Source organism: Fistularia commersonii, chromosome 15, assembly GCF_037954325.1.
Source record: "Fistularia commersonii isolate RoL2024-O1a breed Wild chromosome 15, RoL_Fcom_v1.0, whole genome shotgun sequence".
Lineage (NCBI taxonomy): Eukaryota > Metazoa > Chordata > Actinopteri > Syngnathiformes > Fistulariidae > Fistularia > Fistularia commersonii.
The window spans coordinates 11,113,394-11,134,961 of record NC_141298.1 but is presented as its reverse complement, the minus strand read 5'-3'; the positions used below and the strand labels follow the sequence as shown (position 1 = coordinate 11,134,961).

The 21,568-nt window shown below is 47.5% G+C and overlaps 1 protein-coding gene across 1 annotated transcript; it reads left to right on the top strand.

Moving 5' to 3' along the window:
• Positions 1-1,292: 1,292 nt before the first annotated feature.
• Positions 1,293-19,627, top strand: tmem164 (transmembrane protein 164). Its single transcript, XM_086160221.1, has 6 exons — positions 1,293-1,884; positions 11,859-11,908; positions 14,539-14,605; positions 15,425-15,503; positions 16,619-16,719; positions 18,065-19,627. The coding sequence occupies exons 1-6, from the start codon at positions 1,447-1,449 to the stop codon at positions 18,269-18,271; spliced, it is 942 nt and encodes a 313-aa protein (XP_086016347.1). The 5' UTR covers positions 1,293-1,446; the 3' UTR covers positions 18,272-19,627.
• Positions 19,628-21,568: the final 1,941 nt, after the last annotated feature.

Sequence of the window (21,568 nt, the reverse complement as noted above, 5' to 3'; positions counted from 1 at the left end):
CCGCCGGGACCTGGAGGAAAATAAAGGACGGTGAGACCTTCTGCCACAGTAGGATATTTTCCAGGAAATCGCATGGGGGGGGCCATTTTTTCCAATGTTTTACAAAAGGGTCTAATAAAAATTGCAAATGAAAGGGCCTCACTGATTCATAATATATATGAATCAGAATGGGACTCAATCCCACCCACAGGTGCATTTTGAAGCGTTTGCAAATGAGTTTAATGTAAATGTTGCCCTGCGGAAGAAAAAACATGGTCAGTCTCTTATTACGGCTGTTAACGATAAAAACCTCATAATACTGATTAGGGTTGAGATTCCTTGAAAAAAATTAAATTTGCAATTTTTCTCATGATTCATTCACACAAAGTGAAGTTTTGAATTATCCGGAGAGCCCTGAACGCACCGTCATCGGGCATCTGTGTTGGAATAAGTCTGCAATTTTCCCTCTGGTTTGTCTCTCAGGCCAAATCAACCAGTGCCCTGGGGCTTAGGCTGCATGATCACTGTCTGCAAACGATGACAAAACCCTGTCGTGTCAATCAACAGCAAAAAAAACGACAAAGTCTCTTAGTTTGCTGCCATAGAATATGCACTAACTGAAAAGAATAGTCGTCATTAAGAATAATAACTGCACATAATGTCTAGAGTCGAGTGTTATTGTCAGTTACTCCCTCTGTTACTATTCATTTGACTGTCTGAATCACCATATTCTTGCAACTCTCATGATGAAGGGCTATTTTAATGTGGATATTGCAGCTCTGATAAGAATAATGGTTTGAGTGAACTGGACGATTTATGGTAATGGATCCAGCGTTTTGAGTGGGGGAAAAAAGGGGACATTCTTATCAAAATCTTCTCATGGCAACTGGACTTGAATTCCTTTCCTCAACAAGAATTAACCATGACGTGGATGACTAAAAACCTCAAAAGATCTGTGTGTGTGTGTGTGTGTGTGTGTCTGTGTGTGTGTGTGTGTCGGGGAGGCTAGCTTACGATTTAAAGCTGGTGCCGTGAACGCATCACCATCGGCGAGGGCCAATGGGACGCGCGGATGTCCTGGCAAACTGAACTCGGGGCGCGCTTAGCCCAATAACACTTTCCGGCGAGGCAACGCTGTGTGGCTAAGCTAGCTAGCTAGCTTGTCCGGCGCCGATGCTAACGCAAGCTAACCCGAGCTCCAGCCGGCTTTCCCCGAGTCACGGCTCCCGGCATCTAGCGCGACCGGCCGTCTTGCACAATGCCGACAAGGAGTGACTGAGAGTGGGGGGAGGGGGAAAGGCGTCCCGGCGGCGGCCCCCGCCGGTAGTCCTGCCCACAGCTGCTAGCTTGAAGTTCCTCGTCCGTCCGTGGAGGCGGAGGCTCGGGGCGCGTAAGCTAGCCGGAGCGACACCCGGGGCGACGGGGAGCCTCTGCGCGACACCGGGCGGCGGTCACATCTCGCGGTTCATGTTTCGCCAGGAAGCCGGTGCGACGTCTTTTATTCCATCTTGTTCGTATCTTTTCCACCACGAGAAGAGGAATATGTCCAGGTACAACATCTACAGCCTGCTGGACTGGGTGTACGGTGGCGTGGACCCCAAGTTCGAGGGCAACGGGGGCCCCGAGTGCGCCGCCTTCCTGCCGCCGCGGCAGCGAGTCTTCGAGAGCCTGGTGATCGTGGTGATCTCCGTGCTGGAGATCGGCGCGGCGCTGCGGAAGATCAGCCCCGCCAAGGAGCTGCGGCTGGCGGCCAAGGACGGCGTGCGCTCCAAGGAGGACAGCCTGGGCAAGAACCTGTTGCTGGTGGCCCTGTGCATGACCTTCGGTGTGGAGGTGGGCTTCAAGTTCGCCACCAAGACGGTGATCTACCTGCTGAACCCCTGCCATGTCATGACCATGGTCCAGGTAAGGACGATGCTCACCTGTGCGCATGCGCGCGGAGGTGACACCAAAACACACACACACACACATACACACACGCCAAAGTTCCTCAAGAAGTCATGAGCAGATGCAGATGTTCTTTGAATTGGACCAGAAGTTTAGATGCACGTTGATCCTCAGCAAGAACAAGAGCTGTAATAATCCAAGCAGGCGATTAAAAGTCAGAAGAGACACACACTTGTCACACCCTCGGTGTTCAACATTCAGCTGTGAAGATGTGCTGACCTGCTTGTCCTCCACTAATAATCTCCAGAAGGGCTCTCCATGTTTATTTGACGCAGGGCGTGGCGGTTCGTACTTTCATCTCACAGCGAGAAGGTCCCCTGTTGGATTCCCACACTTCCTGTGTGGAGTCTCCACGTTCTCCCCGTGTCTGCGAGGGGTTCCACCAGGTTCCTCACACACCCCAGGCCCGAAACGTCCCATCTAGCTCAGCATCCCGTTACGAATCGAGAGGTTTAGAACGCCACAAATGTCCGCCGCCGTGAGGACATATATCGTCCCTGCGTGGTGTTCTCCCTCCGCGCCTCCGCCGCGTGTGATTACTCGGCGAAAGGGTCGCCAGCCACGGCCCTGCCTCTTCGGTGCCCTTGTCACGTAACCTCGGAAAAGACAGAAATAAAACACGGGACACTGCTGTTTGGTGATTCATTGAGACTCCGCGGGGGTTGGAAGTGGAGGGGCGCAGTGGACGCTGATGAATAATTCTCCGTGATGAAGAGCCGACTGATGGTATCAAAATGTCCTCCGTGACCGATGACTGGGGTTGAGATTATCTGCTGTAGCTGCGCTTAATTCCCGTCTCTTGGGGGGTGTCCATCGGAGGGGGCGTCTCAGAACTGCTTCATATTATTTTTTTCCCGTTGCTAAGCGCGGCGCTGACGAACTGCGCGAGATCTGGAAATGATCTGCAGATGTTCCTTCTATGGAGGGTGGAGCAGGTCGGGCGCCGCTCCACGGGAGGCCGGGATGCCAAACATTTGACTTCATTGTGGTGACTATTTGGAGTCACGGAAAGTGTTTTTAATGGTCCTGTAGATTCAAATCACTGTGTGTGTGATTTTAATCCGCACAGCTGTCCCTTGTAAAGTTTTACTGTGTATCAATCTATTTGGCTGAGAAGCAGATCAAATATCAAGACACGGCTTTCGATGTTGATCATTCATTATCTATTCGGCTTACAGAGAGACGTACAACCGTTCACTCACTCATCCATTCTTATGGACGTAAAGCAGTCACTCTGGTTCAGACGTCATAAAATCATTCAGCCATTCACGCCATACAACCAAGTCACTCATTCACACGTAATATGGAGACATACAACATTGACCCTCTCATTCATAGACATACAATTTTTAGCCTCTTAGTCAAACAATCATTCACTCACTCATTCACATATCATATAGACATACAACCATTCATTCACCCATCATAGAGACATACAATCATTCACACTGCATATAGACAATCATTCACTCACTCATTCACATGTCATAGATACATACAACTATTGACATGTCATATCAAGATATACAACCCTTCACCATCTCATTAACCCATAATATAGACATTCAGTGATTCATCCATTCATTCACCCATCTGGCCAGTTTAGCATCTCTAGTGAACCTCCCACATCAACACGTTCTCAGTTGTGTTTGGCACCCCTTTTTTTTTTTTTTGACGAACCTGGAGAAGCGTTTGCGTCAGTGGAAGAACACGTTTTTTTCCTCAATCAGATCAGAAAGATGTGGGAAAATCCAAACTGCCGAGGTTAGGTTTGGATATAGATACAGATGGCGATGGAGACTGGATGCGCCAGGTTAGTCAAAAAATGGCGAGAAGGGCATCTAATGCGTCAGTATGTGACAGTAAGGGAACCTTTCACATGAGCGGCGTCTAACATCTGTGGACCCGCGGACTGAATCCAGATGGGGAAGATGTTTGTCCACAGCCGGACCAACATTTTTGGTCGCTGCCAGCCGATGCGCCGGTCAGCCCCCTACCGCCGGATCAATATGTGAGGAACATCTAGCGGATCCATCTGACGTGGTTTTTCCATTTCCCCCACTTTTTTCCAACATCCCGCAGAATCGATGCATGAGTGATACAGAAACAATGCCTTTTTTCAGGGTGTTTGCTCCGAGGGTATCGGCGAGAAGAAGAACTATATGGATATTTGTAGATCACACATACAAGGAGACATTAATATGCTATTAGGACTCTCATTTGTCACCTAATGGAGCTCTGGAAACAAGAAGGTGTTTAGAAGTCATCTCGTCGGGGAGATGATGTAGTGCTGTGGTTTGAAAGAGTGTGTGTGTGTGCGTGTGCGTGTGCGTGTGTGTGTGTGTGTGTGGAAAAGTGCTAATGCTGCCCTCAGGGACAGGAGCTGCAGGTTGTCTCCATGTTCACCTGCCTGGGTTCCCCCCCATGTTCCTCTGCCACATTCTCCTGCTTTGGTTCTCTCCATGTTCTCCTTGGGTTCTCTCCATGTTCTCCTCCTTGGTTCCCTCCCCATGTTCTCCTGCTTGGGTTCTCCATGTTCCCCTTGTTCCTCCTACTGGCCCAAAAATGTCAGTAGGTAAACCAAAGACTCATCGATTGTCCGTAGATGTGAATGATTGGTTGTCTCCTATCCGTGGCCCTGTGATTGACAGGTGACCACCTCAGGGTAAACCCCGCCCCTCACCCCAATAAGAGCTGGGATTGGTGAGCAGGGTGAGCGGTGCCGACAGTGATTGAATGAAAGAATGTGAAGATGTACCGCTCATTGATCTGTGATTCACCTCTGTCCTGTGAACCTATGATTCATGTTGCCACCTTCAACCGATCAATCCCGCTGGCTCCGGATGCAAATCTTCACAGCATCGCAGGCGAGGCCTCCAGATATCGACTTGTTCATCCTTCTGATGTTCTCAGCCCTCGTCATGTTTTCTGCAAATGGGGAAAAAAAAATTTAGTTTAAAGTTAGAGAGGTCAGACATTCTGGCCCAATTTGAGAGAGCTGTATGAACCCACTGTAAAGAATATACAATTGCGTTCTTGGGTTGTCAAGCTTTCAATTACTGTTAGTCTTTTCCTTCTTCTTTTCCTCTGGGCTACTCTCCTCAGGGGTCCCCATCGCAAATCAACCGCTACCATTTAACCCTTTTCTCTGTATCCTCCTCTCTCACACCAACTTACTTCATGTCCTCTTTCACTCCATCCATAAAACTTCTCTTTGGTCTTCTCTAGACCTTCTGCCTGGCGGTTCCAACCCCAGCATCTTTCTACCAATATATTCACTATGCCTCCTCAAGACATGACCAGACCATCTCAGTCTGGCTTCTCTGACCTTCACTCCGAAGCAGCTAACAGTCATTCCTGATTATCTCTATCCTCAACACTCCCAAAGAGAACCTCAACATCTTCATCTCTGCTTCCTCCAACTCTGCTTTCTGTCTTTTCATCAAGGCCTCTGTCTCCAAAAAATACATAACTGCTGGTCTCCCCACCATCTTGTACACCTTTCCTTTCACTCCACTGTCTTTTACACCTTCCCTTTACTGGACTTCCTTGTACACCTTTCCTTTCAAATCACTGCCTTGTACAGCTTGCCGTCAATGCAAGTATTCAATCGGACTTGTCCAACATGGTGCAGGCTGAGCAGTTTTAAAGAGTCACATTGTGGAAGGTTAATGGGAAAATTTTGCAGTTGCTCCGAGTGATTTCTGCCTTTTCCCCCCGAAATGAGACAGCGCCGCTTTATGGGGAGATGGAATCGCCTAATTTGAGGTCTGATGAGCGTTTTAACTCAAGTAATGGCAAGTAGGAGGAGGTGGCGGCGCGGGGGTCGACCTCACGGGGTGAGTCCACGAAGCCCGCTGTGCACAGAAGCTTTACTTTATGTCATTTATTCACAAACAAAAAAAAAACCCGTTGAGTGTTTATACTGTAAACCTGCTCCGCGCCTGTTGTGACCGGTGAAATTAAAGGCCCCGTGGGGCTGGAGGAGTAGGAGGAGAAGGAAGGAGAGTGACTTTATGTTTCCATTTCCTCATGAGCTTTGGTTTCCTAGTATTCAGCCGCATGGAAAACAACCGCTCCGCGTTTCTACGGAAACCTGACATTTTTCTTTTATGTCGCGGCGACTCCTCGACCCGTGGCCGTGTCTGTTTCCTGAGTTCCTGATAGTGGCTGTTCTTGTAAGACACGGAACCCTCTTATCACTTGACCTTCAGGCAGATGGAACGCCCTGATTCTTAAAGACAGCCACGGGTCCTTGTTTTTTTTTTTGTTTTTTTTGTTTTTTTAAATCGGCAACCTGGTAAAGATTTTTTTCTTAGCACTTTGCAGCTGCCAATATCACGGCAGCAAGCACACTGAGCCCAAAACAATGCATTCCGGCATCGGCCATATCGCTCTGCAGAGTCCGTCTGCGGTCATCTACCGGCTTCACAGCAGCATAAGCAGGACGATGAGGCTTCTCAGCGAAATCAAAGCTTCTTTCAATCCAAGAGTCAACATGGGATTGCTGTCGTGCAGGACGCGCTGCGTGAGGGATTAAACCACCTCTGTGATGATTGGAGCCGCAAAGGCTAATTTTAGTAGCAGACAGGTCATTAACGACGTATCCCACGACTGAACAAATGTTTCGCTGTTGCCGACTGATGCGGCACAGAGTGAGAGCCTCGCCTTTTTCCCAAATCCTTCATGCCCTGACAGCACGAGTGACCCGGGAGCCGGAGGGGAAGCGGCGGTGTCCGTAGCCGGGCAAACGCCAAACTAAACAGACAAAGTTTGGGAAGGTTTTGTGCGTGACAAGATTCGAGAAATGTTTATTTTAATGCTGATTGCAATTCTTGAGTGTTTAACTGGTTGTTTAGCAAACTTTGCACAAAATCCAATTTTGTTTAAAGGGGGAAAAAAAGCATCTGATCACCGCTCGCAATATTGTTTAAATAACGTTGTTATGAAAAGAGAATGTTTAATTGCTTCAATAAATTTAAAAAAAGCGTATGATCTGACAACTTGACCATTAAAATTGTAATTACTTGCAGCCCTTGTGATTATAAATGGCAGGTCTCTATGCTTTAAAAAATAGGTGTAATTTTCTCGCTGAAAATATTATTCATTTTTTTTTTCCTTTTCTTTGTGATCACATTTTTATTGGGCAATTTGCAATCATACAGCCCCCTGACTGACAGAAAGAAAGAAAACACACCCACACACCTTCACCTTCCCCTCCAAAATCACTATTTTGGCAGCTGGGTCCGATGCGGGGCCATTTTTCTTCCTCTAATGTGTTGTTTCCCTGTCAGCGGTAATCAGCCCAGCAACAGGAAGCCAGGGCCGGCGGCACCTGTAGCTCATTTATATTTCAGTTGTAAAATTAATCGGGAGAAACAACTATGAGAGTTAATTGTGTCATTAATTCTACAACATCGGCGTCAGGGTCGGTTTGCCTAACTGTCGTTGTGCTCATGTATATAATCCAGGCGGCGGTGTTAATTGGAGCCGTAGGATCTTATCCTGGGCGATGACAAAGTTGGAACGGCCCCCTCGGGTCCTGGATTTATAGTCGTCAGCGTCATGTCTTTTTTTTTCCCGCGTTTCCTCTCTCGCAAGAAATAACATGTAGTGTCAGCTAAGAGCTCCGGCATGATTCCGACGCCACGCTGGCTTCGAGCTCCTTATCTCTGTGCTTCTGCGTCTTGTCGTTTTTAGCTGACAAGCTCGGGAACCCTTCACGGCTGGGTTCCACGGGCGAGGGGGAAAAAAATTGACCAAAAATGACTGAACAGGCAGTATTCACAAATCTGGCTCTTATACTTAAAGCCGGCACGTTAATGCAGGTATTTACATTATGTCCGGGAACATGGTGTGTTTTACGTCGTGTTTGTAAGTTACTGTGTTAAAAAATGGTTTTAATGTGTAAATAAGTGTCATTTATGCTTTGGAAACCTTTGGAAGCATTCATTTTCGGTCTAATTCTGCACAAGCACAGCCTTACACAGCCGATGGGACGGTTCCACAGGAAGTCGCGAGAGAGCGGTGTTGCACGGAATGCTCCAGCAAAAGGGAACTGAGAAGAAGAAAACATGGCAACCTGATTCTCTTAGAATGTAGATTATCACCTGCTCCTCCACTGGCGCCATGTTTGTTATTGTCTGAAACAGACTCGAACTCTGCAACAGCCTCAACAGGATGCATTGCTCGACAGCCATGGCGTCATAAAGAAAGTATGCAGGGCAGTGAGGTTTGAAACGTATGTAGCTGTTTATGTAGCGTTAGCTTAAAAGAGCCATACCTCCCACATAAGCATCATGGCACTCTGTTCAACTAGCGACACTAAAGTGCGTGTTGTCGTATGTAAGGGTATCAGAATTAGCGTCTGCAGAAAACTCAGCGCCTTCGTGTGACAGACAACAGGTAGGCGGCCATGACGGAAAGAAGACCTTTACCCACTGCTGGTGATAAAACCAGGACAAAGCGAGTGATTGAGATCCATATCAGGGGACTGAAAGGGACTGAAATTTTCTTTTGACATTTCCATATCTCGGGATATACAGCTGGCGTTTTTTTTTTCTCTCCACATAAACACCCGATCAGCCGCGACATCGTATCGCTGACACGTTAATTAAAACGTGACTCGACAGGCCCGACAATAAGTCCCCCCGTTGTCACGGGGATAAGAATTCACCCAAGACCGGGAAATATCTCGGCGAGGCGTTGATTTATTGCAGCGGTTGTTCCCAGAAAGCAGTTGAGCTACACTCACCGCTGAGAGCTGTTCGGGATACTTGTCCCGCCAATTCACATTCGTTAAAATATCCGGCGAGGACGGCGTGTAAGGACGAGGCAAGGCAGGTGAGATGGCGAGAAATTAGGCAGTGCAGCTCACTGGTGCGAGCTGGCAGGTGTCGGGGAGGGAATTAAACCCTTTTCTCTTTTCTGTTTCGGGATGAAAGTAGCTGTCGAGTAAACGCTCATTTTCTCTTCATCCCTGTTGAGCCGGGATGTCAAAGTAAAAGACACCGATTTGGTGTCAGCAAGAGAGGAGTCGAGTTGATTGGTGGTTGAAAAGCCAGTTGTGCGGAGAGAAGTGCTGGGACACCTGGGTGTTAACAGCCACAGGAAGTTCTGCAACATCACATTCAAATGGCTGTTAACACCAAGTTGGTTCCCCGTTTGCTGCTCCAACAGTTTCAGCTCATCTCAGGTTGCCCATGAGACATTCTAGTGTCTGTAGGGATCTTTGGTGTGGCATTTATGAAGTCTGATACTGCTGTACTTTCATAGTTTATCTGAAATTGGAACTGGGGATACATCCAAAATGTCTTTGTAAGACATCTCCACCCCCCAGCTCTACCGCAACCCCTGGTCCACCACTAAACAATCCAGGTGGCCAGATACCTCCTCCAGGTTCCTGGCTCACCAAGACTGGCCCGTCGGCTCGTCCAACAGACGGGTCCCATTGGTCTTGTCCGCTGTTTCCCGACGCTTTTTTTTTTTTTTTTACTCCACTCCGTCCCACACTTGGCATGCAGTGGTGATGTAACGCCTCAACAGCTGCTCGGCCTTGGAAACCCAGTCCATCAAGATCTTGGCAGGGGTTTTTCTTTTTTTTTCTCTTTCAACATTTGTGCCAAATGTGAAACTTGGCAGTTAAGAAAGCCAACAGAGCGTCCGCGAATGCGACTGTGACTTCACCCACTCCGAGCCGCTGTGGATTCCAAACCACTTCCGCTTTTGTCGAAACACCCCTTACGTTACATAACCGACAGGAAGACGTTTCACAAATTGAAAAACATCGCAAAGGCACACGTTCTGATAGAACCAGGCTCAAAGTCAGTGCAGAAGAACCCAGGTGTACAAGTCTTTGTGGCAGGATACGTAATGTTGAAGTAAAGAATACAGCAATGAGTCAGTGAAAAGCTTCCCGCTAATGATCTCCGATATTTACACACCACCAAAACACACCCTCCAAAATTACCAGTAAAATTGAATCACTGCTCTCAAGAGTTCAATGTATAATCTCATGAAGTGAGGATTTACAACAAGGACTTTGTTTTGCCCACCTGGCGCCAGGTTGTAATGTCGTGCCTGATCGGTGTTTGATAAACTTAGAGATGATGGGAAGTCATTGACGCGCCGGGGTGTTTTAGCACATTTCCTATTTCTTTTGGCTCCCCCATCCAGACATACGATGGGTTCATTTGCAGACGCCGACCTTACAGAGGGTAGATTATTGGTCTTGGAGGAGTGCCCTGCCAGCAGCCTGATTAGTAATTTGCATGAAATCCATTTCCAAGTCTATTCTTCCTCTTGCGGAGGAGATGAAGTCATTGCTGTTGCCTGGGCTTGTCGAACCTCCCTTTCATGTGCTGGAAAGCATCAGCTGGCTTCGTTCAAGAAATGTGTTCATTCGCAACCACGGCACCAGGAAGTCTGTGCCAGCAGCCTCTACGGCTCCGGGAGTCAACAGATCTGTGTGATTGTGCGGAGCGCCTCAAATCTGAATCACAACTTCCTTTACCTGATATTATCTGGAACAAGCACATACTGACGGGGGAAGGATGCTCAAACCCTGTTTTAGCAGCCAAAAAGTTAGTCCTCCGCCCTGGGTGTGAATCCTACCACACCTATTAGCATGTAGCGAGCGTTGCTCTTTCGTCAAGGGCGTCCTCAAGTGAGGCTCAATCCCTCTGCAATCAATGGCAACATTAAATAAACACCGTCTGGGTAAATGTGGTTCTGACGTGTTTCAGGAATGTACTTTCAGTTTGTGTACTCCGCGCACTGCCGGGCATGCTTTAGGGTAATTTGTATATCTGTGATTAAAAAAAAAAAAAATCAATACCGGTGGCCTCAGTTTGCAGGTATGATTAAAAAAGTGATTCCACTACGGCTCCACCTCTGGTTGGCACGCAAAGATCCGAAAGTCCAACCGCGATCTACTTCGCTGTCGTCATTGCTTTTAGCCGAGAGAAGACGACCTGGAAATTCCAGGCCAGTGTATGCTTGTACTGCAGATCCCATGTAAACAATTTCCTTGCCCCACCTCCGGCTGACGGGTGGTATTGTCAACCAATACGTGTTAACAGCATGTATGCTGCAGGGCCCAATAATCTCGCCGCTGAGTGCGGACGGGATGAAAAAGCACGTGGCAGGTCACAGAACCGTGACAGAACATCACCGTTAAGTCCCCTGAATAAATCAATCCAAGCACGTCTATAGGAATACAGATGCATTAGTTACATGGCGGGTAGTATGTCAAGATTCCGCCGCGAATTGAAATTGTATCTTAGAGTCGTCTCTGCACGTGATCGAACCCGCACGTTGAACGGACGATCACGGACAAAAGTAGCAGGTACATTAGACGGTTCTGCTTCTAGTTGACAGCCTATGAGGAACGTACCACTAGGTACGGACACACACACACACCGCAGTGTAAAATCCTAACATGGGCCAGGGTTACATGAACAGGCCTTGTTTTAGGGTTCGGACTTTGCGAGTCACAATACGCCGTGTTCCTTCAGTCTTTAAATCCAATAACTGCCAGTATGTAATCTCCTGTATTGTTTCTAGTGACCTCGACATCCATTAATGGTGATTAAAGTTTCATTCATTGCCAATCTAGCTTTGTATTCCTGCATGAGACAATGAAAGATACAAGGCCTACTGTGGTGAGTTTTAGAGCCAATACTAAACCGTGTATTTGGGCACACAAACTTTCTGCCAAGAAATTGATACTTTGGCAGCAGGTCGAGTTCATGTCTCCACAAACCACGACATCCTGGTTGAAAAACGGAAAATCAGGCCGCAGCTGGACTTCAGCCACTCTGACACGTAACCCCTTGGAGAGAAATGGGAGCTTCGAAGGACAGCCGGCGACATGTTTGTGCCTCTCAGAGTTCAGTGTGACAATTCCTCCCAGTGTCTTCTTTTCCCCACAGATCTTCCTGCTGGCCTGCCCGCCGTGTAAAACAGCAATGGTCGTGTTCAGGTGAGTAACCCCCGTTACTCTGTGGTTTAAGCTGCATTCGCAAGAAATACGTCTGATGGTGGACTGGTGGCTTAACTAGGTCAACAATGAATTTGCCTTCAAAGCCAGATGGTATTTGAGCTTGGTCAAAATCTCCTCTTACGGTCCGCGATAGAGACCGACCACTAAATGTGAGTTGCTCATCAACTGGACATATTCAGACAAACGGAGCTAGTTAGATGTTCAGAATGGAAAGCTGTTGGTGGAGGAGTCGTGACCCACGTCTACATACTCCGCAGCTGTAATGCGTGAAAGCAAACTGCCTCTTTACTGGAAATTTCCTAAAGCGCACATCTTAAATGGGGGCAGCGTAAATTGGCAAACGTGCGTACGTCGCGCTCTATCCAACGTTTCGCCTGCTGTGCGAATAATCCGCGGGGCAGATGAAGAATCCGCCAAGCGCCACCACTGCCCTCCGCTATGTTTGCATCAACACGCACCGCGTGAAATGTTGGCTGTGTCAGAAAATACCTGCCATTATCTGGTTCAAGATGCTGCAGCCAGTAAATCTGGCCCCTGTCGAAGGTACCAACAGTCACAGGAGTCACGGGTTATTAGCCACTTTCACACTTTAAGAACTTTTTCCAGTTCCAAGAACCTTTTCAGGGACTGGGCCGTTCCTCGGTGTGTTTGGGCATCATAGGAATCAGGGACAGCGGACTAATTTAGCTCCTACTCCAAGGTAGGATCATTTTATGGGTCCAAGGGAACTCAACAACTCAACACTGCTCTAAATCCAGAGTGTGCTAACGTTGTTCTTCACACAGTGCGGGGAGAAGATAAAAACACCTCAACCCATCTGACACTCCAGGTTAGGTCATTATTCCTACAATGCAGAACATGAGTAGGCTTACTACGTGTGGGAATGCAAATCTAGGAGGTTCCCTGAAGGAGCCTAGTTCCTGGAACCAAACTAGAACTGGAAAGTTCTTGGAACTTTTCTGTCCAAAAGCGATTTACATACCAAACTAGAGCTGCACATCGTCTAATAAGACAAATGACCCCCGAATCATGTTCCTGCTGTGGTTTTTTTGTAGCTCGCCTCAATGAGGGAGAACTCCTCACGCTATTATTCATGCTCTCTCTGGCCTGCAGCTCACGAGGGCTTGACCTTCATCCAGTAATGCAAATTTAAAGAAAAGAGGTGGTCGAAAGTGAGCTTCCTGTTGTGTTCAATGTTGGAGTGACCACTGTAAATCAAGAGTGGTGCCATCTCGGAGACAGGGGGGGGTGATTTTAATTTTGCGTCCTTATTTTTGCAACTAAATAAGGAACTCTGACAGTGGACTCTGTATGCGCATCGGAGGCTCTGGAGTGTCCACTTTTCTTTCGCATCACGATTAATAACAGCAGAGAAAACAAAGACACTGCAATTTCAGTTTGTTTGTTGTTTTTCCCCCCCTCCCCCTCCTTCCACCGCGCAGCCCGGATTAAAATGAATCCATTTGTGTCGCCGCCTGAGCGCACCTCATTTTTCAAGCCCTGAGCGATCGGTGGTTCATTATGGCGCCCAGAGTTCTCAAGAGCAATTCCCAGCTTCCTTTTCTGGTCCCCCGACTGCTGCGTCACGCCCGCCGTCTTCTAGCCTCCATTTCAACCTGCCGGGGGGGGTGAGGGGGGGGCATCAGGGCCGCTGTGAAATAAGTTTCTGTCCTAATGATTCCATCTCCTCCGGTTCTTCTGGGCAGTTAATTATTCAGGGGAAATGATCTGTTTTTGTCAGTTGGGACAAAGTTGTTGGATTAGCCTCTAGGTGTTTTTTTTTCTCAATTTTTAAAAACTATAATGTAATACTTTTGTATAATTGTGTGTCGGAGTCCCTAAGTTAGCAGGGGTATTTGCTATTTTGCTATTCAATTGACCGTGAGAAGAGAAACCGGTTCAGGAGTGTTTCGGCGGTGTTTTGTGTAAACGTGACATTTGAGATGTTCCCGGCTGAGAAAAATGTCAGAAACCCGGATAGAATTCGGCTTGTCAGACGAACAGGTTCCTATTTAGAACCTGGAAAAGGCCACTTCTACGTGAATGTGTCTCCACACCTGTGAAACCAGGGTAAACAGGCCGGAGCAGAGAAGCAGGCCTGGGAGCTCCTGGAGTGACAGCTGGGCCTATTGGACGTGACGCCCCTGCCGACCTTCTGTGTCACAACACTTATCTTTGCTGGTTTTGACAAAATGAGATGGACGGAGCGTCCGTGCTTTCTGACACATGACCTCGCGGGACTGTGGGAGTAATTGTCAGCCATGTCGGGTGAATGACCCGAGTAGCGTCGCACTCGCACCATCAGCGACAGCGGGTCGGACGGTAGTCCCGGAGTTTTCAGATATGGTGGGGCGTTGGATTCGCAGATGATTATCGACTCTCCCTTAGGGAGGCGACCCGGGCAAGTGGCGCAGACACAGCTGCTAAACGGCCGAGACGGAGGGTAATTGGTCGTAATTGACCATAATCGGCGATGCCAACAAACGTGGAAATGAATGGGACACGTTAGCGGGTGTCTGGGGATTGATGTCCCTTCGTAGAAATCCAGCCTGCTAGCACTGGGCGGTGCGTTAAATGTGCCGTGATTGGTAACGACGTGTGTTTTCTAGGCTGCAGGTCCACATGTTGAACGGCGCCTTGCTGGCTCTGATGTTCCCCGTCGTCAACACCCGACTGGTGAGTAACCGGCAATGCGTCGCGCCATCACCTTGCGTAACGAGAATGTGTTAGCTCCAGATACTGTTGCCACTTTTACGCCAATATAAATAAGCCCGTACGCACAGGATAAATACCTCCGCCATGCAAAAGAACAAAATGTCGGATGCAAACAGCAGGAAGGGGTTTTTTTTTGCCCACCCCCCCCCCCCCACCAACAGCTGCTGGCGGATGCTCGAGACGGCGCTCGCGGAACACGCTCCTCTTTGTGAAGACACGCGGCTCAGGCCTCTCTGCATCGCGCTTAGCCTTGAATGGAACGCCGACACTCCGCTAATCAGCGCGTCGGATGGTTATTAGACACGGCAGTGGCACAAAGAAAAGAAGGAGGGGTTGGGAAATGAGCCTCGGAAAGGAGAGGAAGGGGAAGAGGAATGTGTCGGGGAAAAACTTGAACCGAGGCCATGAGCCGTATTGACAAGGTGTAAAATAACGCTTGTCCCTCGCCGAGCGCGTGGTTTGATTGACTCAGTGCACCGTTTATGTCTTGCCAAGAATTCAGCGTTTAATTCAAACCTGACGTCTGGTGAAAGGTCGTTTGTCTAATTTCTCTAATTCTGTGTTATTTTTTGTGAGTGAGTGAGAAAAAAAAAAAACGTGACAAAGGGCGAGCAGAAGATGAACGCAGGTTGTAAATGAAGCCGTGTCGCACGCATACAGGAAGTCAGCAGAGCGGCAATTTCTTGTTCTGATTGTCCCCAAAGCGAAATAGACATCACAACCTGTTTGTTTGTTTTTTTAACTCTTGATCTTTAAAACGAGCTCTCTTCTAATCCTCAGCTCCCGTTTGAGAAGGAGATCTACTACATCCAGCACTCCATGCTGTACCTGGTGCCCCTTTACCTGTTCAGGAAGGGAGGTATGTGCTCAAACCCAAGAATCGGGTTCTCAGCCTCACGCTAGTTTATTTCAACAAGAGCAGGTATTAGCAAAATACAGGAAGCAGAGCAGGACGTATCAGAGAGGAAGATGTGGAGGATGAATAGGACAGCATGTTAGATGTTTTGGAGATATGGTCAGAGAAGCCAGACACAGATAGTTTGATCATGTCTGGTAGACGGATGCTAAGTTTGGAACTGCCAGACAGGAGTCCCAGAGGAAGACCAAAGAGAAGATTTATGGATGGAGTGAAAGAGGACATGAAGTTAGTTCAGGGAATAAGGTTAGATGGAGGAGGAGGTTGACCCCTGGAGGGATCAACCCAAAAGAAAAGAAGACGTATTAACAAGACAACATTGTTCACTTCTGGTGCAGAATGTAACGGCCTCAAGGCTAAAAGCAGCCAGCTTCAGTTGGTAGTCATGTGACGTCTTCCGAAGGTGGAGACAGGGCGTTAATGGCGCAGTATTCCAACCTTTATTACAGCTACTCTGTGGAATTGGTTCGACCGCATGCATTCGCCTGTCGGACTCCAAACCCACGTTGGGAAACCGCGACTTGATTGTATAAATTCTGCAACTTGCTAATGAACTCCCCCCTTCCACCCTTACAGTCGTTAAACGGTGGGTGATTGAGAACAGACGTCACGGCGGGCAGGCGGGGAGGGGGAGGGGGGCGAAAGGGAGTGCGGTGATGTAAAGGTTTTAAGGGGGCATAACGATAAACAAGACAATTACAAAGTCAAAAGCGACGCGGTAATTGATCGCGTCCGCGCCGGGTCGATGCCTCGTTAGGAGAGATTTAATTGCTCAGGGTCGGGTAAATGGCAGTTATCAGAACCGTAATCAAGGCCCCCCCCCCCCCCCCCTTCCCCCGCCGAGCCTCATTGTTCAACGTCGCCTCAGCTGCGCGAAAATCCGATACTCCCTGAGAAAAACCCGGAATGGACAAACAGGAAAAGCCGGTCAGGACAACACATCCTGCGGCAGGCCAATCGGGAAGCCGTTTGACCCTCCTAAGCTGCTCTCCCCGACGGTGCGTACGAGTGCTGACCCTCTCTTTTTCGGCATTTCACTCGTGTTTTCTCATCCACAGGTGTTTACAAGCCCGAGCCCCTGGGGGACATGTGGTGGGCGCTGCTCTCCACCGGCATCCTGTTCCTCTATCACTTCCTCTTTTTGCAAGTCCTCGGCCTGGTAAGACACAGACCTCTGCTGGACGCTCGCGGCACTACAAGGACGAGGGAGACGCGATTGTTACTGGGGTCGTTCAGGGGGAGTCAAGCATAGTTTATTCATAAATTAAGAACACGCTTGACAGGAAAAAGCTCCGATGTGAAACAAAAGCGCTTAATGAATGCATTAATGGAACTGCGAGCAGAGGAGCACCGATTGAGCTTTTAAGATCTTCCATTTTTAAGGAAGTAAATCAATATTTCAAAAGTTTAAGGTTGTCGTGTGCTGAAAGTATCTCATATTGGTAACGTCCAACTTAGGTTTGACAGGGGAGTCATCCATGTAGACAAGACTTGAGATCGTGTTTTAAGTGACTATAGCTTCCGACGTCCATCCCAGAGGTCCACTGAGGGGGAGGAACGAGTGAGAGTTCGATTCAGGCAACAACTCCAAGCTCCGTGCAAGCCTGCATTGAAGTGCATAAACATCGACGGGCAGGGCTGGATGATTAATGGCGGGTATTCCAGTAAGCCCTGTAACCACAGCTGCCAATAACCACGTTTAAACATCTCATAATGATGTAGCTTTTTTTTTTTTTTTTTTTACAGACAATCAGACCCTGATCTGATGTCTGTGGTGAATAGCGGGGAACCGTCTTAGCTTTTCAGTCCCTCAGAAAACCTACTTAGGATTCCGGTGGAACCGCAACTTACAAGTGCCTCAATTTAAGAGGGGTACGAGCCGGGATCTGAGTTGGGAGCAAGCAGCATGAGCGTTTGACATCCCAGTGGCCGCCATTGTCCATGACGTGGCGTTTAATAACAGTAGGACCGCTAGGCAGGCCAGAGAAAATCGTGGAAAAATATGAGTGGTGTGGTGTCCTCCATGAAGACATGGTGAAGCGAGAGCATCATCTGTGAGATGGCAAGAGATGTTTACGGGGATTTGGTCCAGCTGATGGAAGTACCGTCAACGGATGAGGCGTCGAAAGAGTCGTTTAAAGCCGGACAATCAGTGGCATTCACTTGGCCACTAACTGAGGTGTAGCAAAGTGTGCTAGTTATATTTAGAAACTCATTATAGCATTAAGTGTGTAAACAGTAAGTTAAGTGAAGCGATAGAGCACAAAAAGAAAAACTCCCCTAACTTTCCATGGTAAATGCACTTAATGAAACCAGTAGATCTCTTTACATTCAATCCTTATGTATTTCTATAATTTATTGTATTGTTTTAATGGGGAAATTGAATTTGGTACACAAACAAATCAAGGTATGAGCTCGGTAACAGGACCGGTTAAACTCTGAAGTCAACTATGACTGTATGACATTAAATCCTCCAAAAGACCCATCCATCCCTTCCTCCCCAGGTGACGGAGGTGAACCTCAACAACATGCTGTGCCCAGCCGTGTCTGACCCCTTCTACGGACCCTGGTACCGGATTTGGGCCACAGGCCACCAGACCCTGCTGACCCTGGTCCACGGGAAGGTCCTCACCCTGCTGTCGCAGCACACAGGCCCCGTCTGCCGGCACCTCGTGGACACACTCCGGCTGCGCAGCAAGAAGGTGGACTGAACGTCAACAGGGGGTCGCACTCCCGAACGAGCCTTTCACTCGTCAGTACACCTCCTTTGTTTTTTTTTTTTCTTTCCTTTTATCAGAATTTTATCTTTTTTTTTTTTTTTTTTTTTTTTTTTTAGGATTTATTGTCTCTTTTACCGAATGCGTTCGGGGATATGGGCTCAGTGACTCGGCGCGTCGTAGCTGTCTTGGATTTACGCCGTGACCTGACGCTTGTAGTCGTGAAAGGAGGGGGGAGGGGGGGCTACAAGTGAATTAGCCGAAGATCACTTTATTTTCTTAATTTTTTTCGGAATATATCTTTTAGGTCGCCCCATAGTCGACGCTGCCACGCTTTCGCGTTCTCTATGTGGTCGTTAATCCAAATCCTTTGTGTGTCTTGTGGGTGTGTCTGCCATTCCGGTTGTCTTGACCGCGTCGAGAAATCGGTCGTCAATGTGAACTCTTGTAAAAAGAAGAAAAAGGGTCTTTTGTTTTCGTCATGACAGAATATAGATTCTCGTTTGCGGCTCCCGGCTCCGCTTAACCCTGTCGGCAGTTTCATTTTTAAACATACAGGAAGCCCTCAACTTTCGTCGTAGTTTTGTTCCTATGGCGCAGCGTGATGCAAGTTTCACTGTAAATCAGAATTGTAGTCTGCAGATGCGTATGCGGTAGAGGGTACACGAGTATACGTTTTTTTATCACCGATGTTTGTCGGTGTTTTGCCCTTTTTCATAGCATTTTATTCCATCTGATTTCACTTCCGTGGTGATGGTTTTCGTTCTCTTCAAAGCACTGCCATCAGGAGAGTCTGGCTTACACCTGGGAGCCATGATATAGGAAAAATAATTCGTCGTAAACCGAGGACCTCCTGTGTATTGAGAAAAAAAAAACACACAGCGTCCATCGCGTTCATCACCCACCCTCCAGATCATTCAGATCATTCCAGTCGTGATAATCAGGGGCCGGAGGGGAGGCCCGCAAAGTGACGAATGAGTGCCAATGGATTTTGGTAATAAGACGCGTGTCGGCGCTCAAGTCGTTGGCAAATGACGCTTGGGACGGAACGCTCGTCAAAACCGAGGTGGTCTAACGAATGGTTTTCGGGGTCCTGGAAAGTTTCATCAGATAATCTGCATGAGGTCACTTTGGGTCAGACATTGACTATGCATCAGATGGAGAGTATTAACCTTTACAAGTGTAATAGGTCAGCATGGTACGTGTCATTTCAAAGTGTGAGGGGAGTTTATTACTGTATCACTGTAGCACATTCTGTTCTTCAAGAAGGGATAAAAAAAAACAAGAGTTTTGTATTTCTATGGGTTGACTGTCTGTGCTGTATTGGGAAAAATAAAAAATATGAACGAGTGTCAGCTTCGATTCATTTTTGTCATTTCTGCTCGTCTGTTACGAATTAGGAAGAAACCACATGGGTGTCTGGGTGAACAGAAGACAAAGAGCAGTGGCCATGGCTGGATTCATCACCTATCTTAAGTACGATCTGCTAAATTAAAAACTAGTCGCTGAGACGAACGAGATTCAGTTCACTGGTTCACCAAGGTCAGGACCATATCGGAGAACGACTGGGATCGATTAAGTACATAATATATACGTGACGACGAAGGTCACACTCCGGTGCAGAGGTGAACACTTCTGTCTCTGGTGAGAAGGCTTCCGAGCAGCTCAGAGTCAAGAAGGATGGCATGGTCGGTTTTGGATGTCATTCATTCAGTATTACATTACATTACATTGCAGCCATTTGGCAGACACTTTTATCCAAAGCGACTTAGTATCTATCTGCACGCAGGGTCAGGTGCTGGAGCCTATCCCAGCTGTGATTGGGCAAGAGGCGGGGTTCACCCTGGATGATCACAGGGCCACATATAGAAACATACAACCATTCACCCTCTCATTCACAATTCTGGACAATTTAGGGTCTCTAAAGAACCTCCTACATGCCTTGGACCGTGAGAGGAGCCTGAAGACACAGTGAGAACATGTAGACTCCACACAGGAAGGCCCCTGTGGGAATCCAACTGGGGACCTACGTGCTGTGAAGCAGAAGCGAGTGTACTGCACCACTGTGACGTCCAGTTTGAAAGTAAATAAAGCAAAGAATATATTTTACAGAGACGGGCAGCGTTTTTTATGATCCAAGGTGAGACAAGAATCTGAAAGATTCATTTGACTCGATCACTGTTTGTCATAATCTACCTTTATTCAAGTGATGATTTAGTAGATGTTTTACAAGTCCAACGTATTAGTCTAGGAGTCCACTACAGGGTCACCTTGGATAAATTAGAAAACACATTTATCGAGCCTTCCTGCTCCTTAAACTTTGGAGGCAAATTTTTCTTTGAAATGACGAGGCTTGAGTCCAAGTGATGTCGTTGTTTTTAAAATAGTCGGGTTCCAAGTTTTTTTTATCATTTTGATGTCACTGACTTTATGGCCGTATGAGATATTACACCTTTAAAAAGTTTTGGTTTTATCCTTGATAAATTTTCAAAAACAGTCATTAGCCACTTTCGGACCGAAAAGTTCTGAGAAATGCCCGGCTCCAATGTCGTTCCAAGAACTCGCCTTCTTAGAGGAACCTTCTAGTGCGTTGTGCACCTTAAGCTCCACACTCAAAAACAAACCACCACAGAAGAGGAAGAGGAAGGCACCATGAACAAGCTGCCACAGGAATAATAACCATGGATTATAAGATGGGTTGGAGTGTTTTAAGCTTCTCCTTGCACTGCTTGGCTGTGAGAAGAATCTAGCTAACTCCAGGCTTATTTTAGCAAAACTATGAATGTTCCCCTGCAAGGCCTAGTAACCCCCTCTGTGGCATCACAGACAGAGGAGCTTGGACGTCTTTGCCGCTACCTGGTAATGGGTCTGGATGATGAGTTCCAACCATCACCAATGAGTTCCCATGGAAAAATAAAAAGGCACCAAGAAATGGTCTTGTTCCTGGAAAGGTTTTAGGAACTGCAAAAAGTGCCTACAGTGCGAAAGCAGCTATACAGGGAGTCCTGGACATACAACCCAATTCTGTCCTACTGCACATTTGTAATGCGCCTTTTGCAGTATGCCTGAAGTCAAATAGTGTACATAAGTACCCATGTCACTCACCAATGCGAGCACAGTCATAAAATCATTATCAGGGACATAAAAACTCTGCTATGTAAAAATTAAAAAAAACTTGTGCTTGGGAGCCATAATGAAGGGCAAAAGGTTTCCAAAAAACAACTCAAACGAAAGAAAGCAAATGTAGCACAATCTAATATGGCATACAACCGGCAAATGTTAACAAAGTAA

What these genes read in the sequence shown, in the direction of transcription:
- tmem164 (XM_086160221.1), top strand. Translation starts at nt 1,447, where the DNA reads ATGTTTCGCCAGGAAGCCGGTGCGACGTCTTTTATTCCATCTTGTTCG. An exon ending in ATGTCATGACCATGGTCCAG is followed by an intron (nt 1,885 to 11,858) that starts GTAAGGACGATG and finishes TTTTCCCCACAG; the next exon opens with ATCTTCCTGCTGGCCTGCCC. An exon ending in ACAGCAATGGTCGTGTTCAG is followed by an intron (nt 11,909 to 14,538) that starts GTGAGTAACCCC and finishes TGTGTTTTCTAG; the next exon opens with GCTGCAGGTCCACATGTTGA.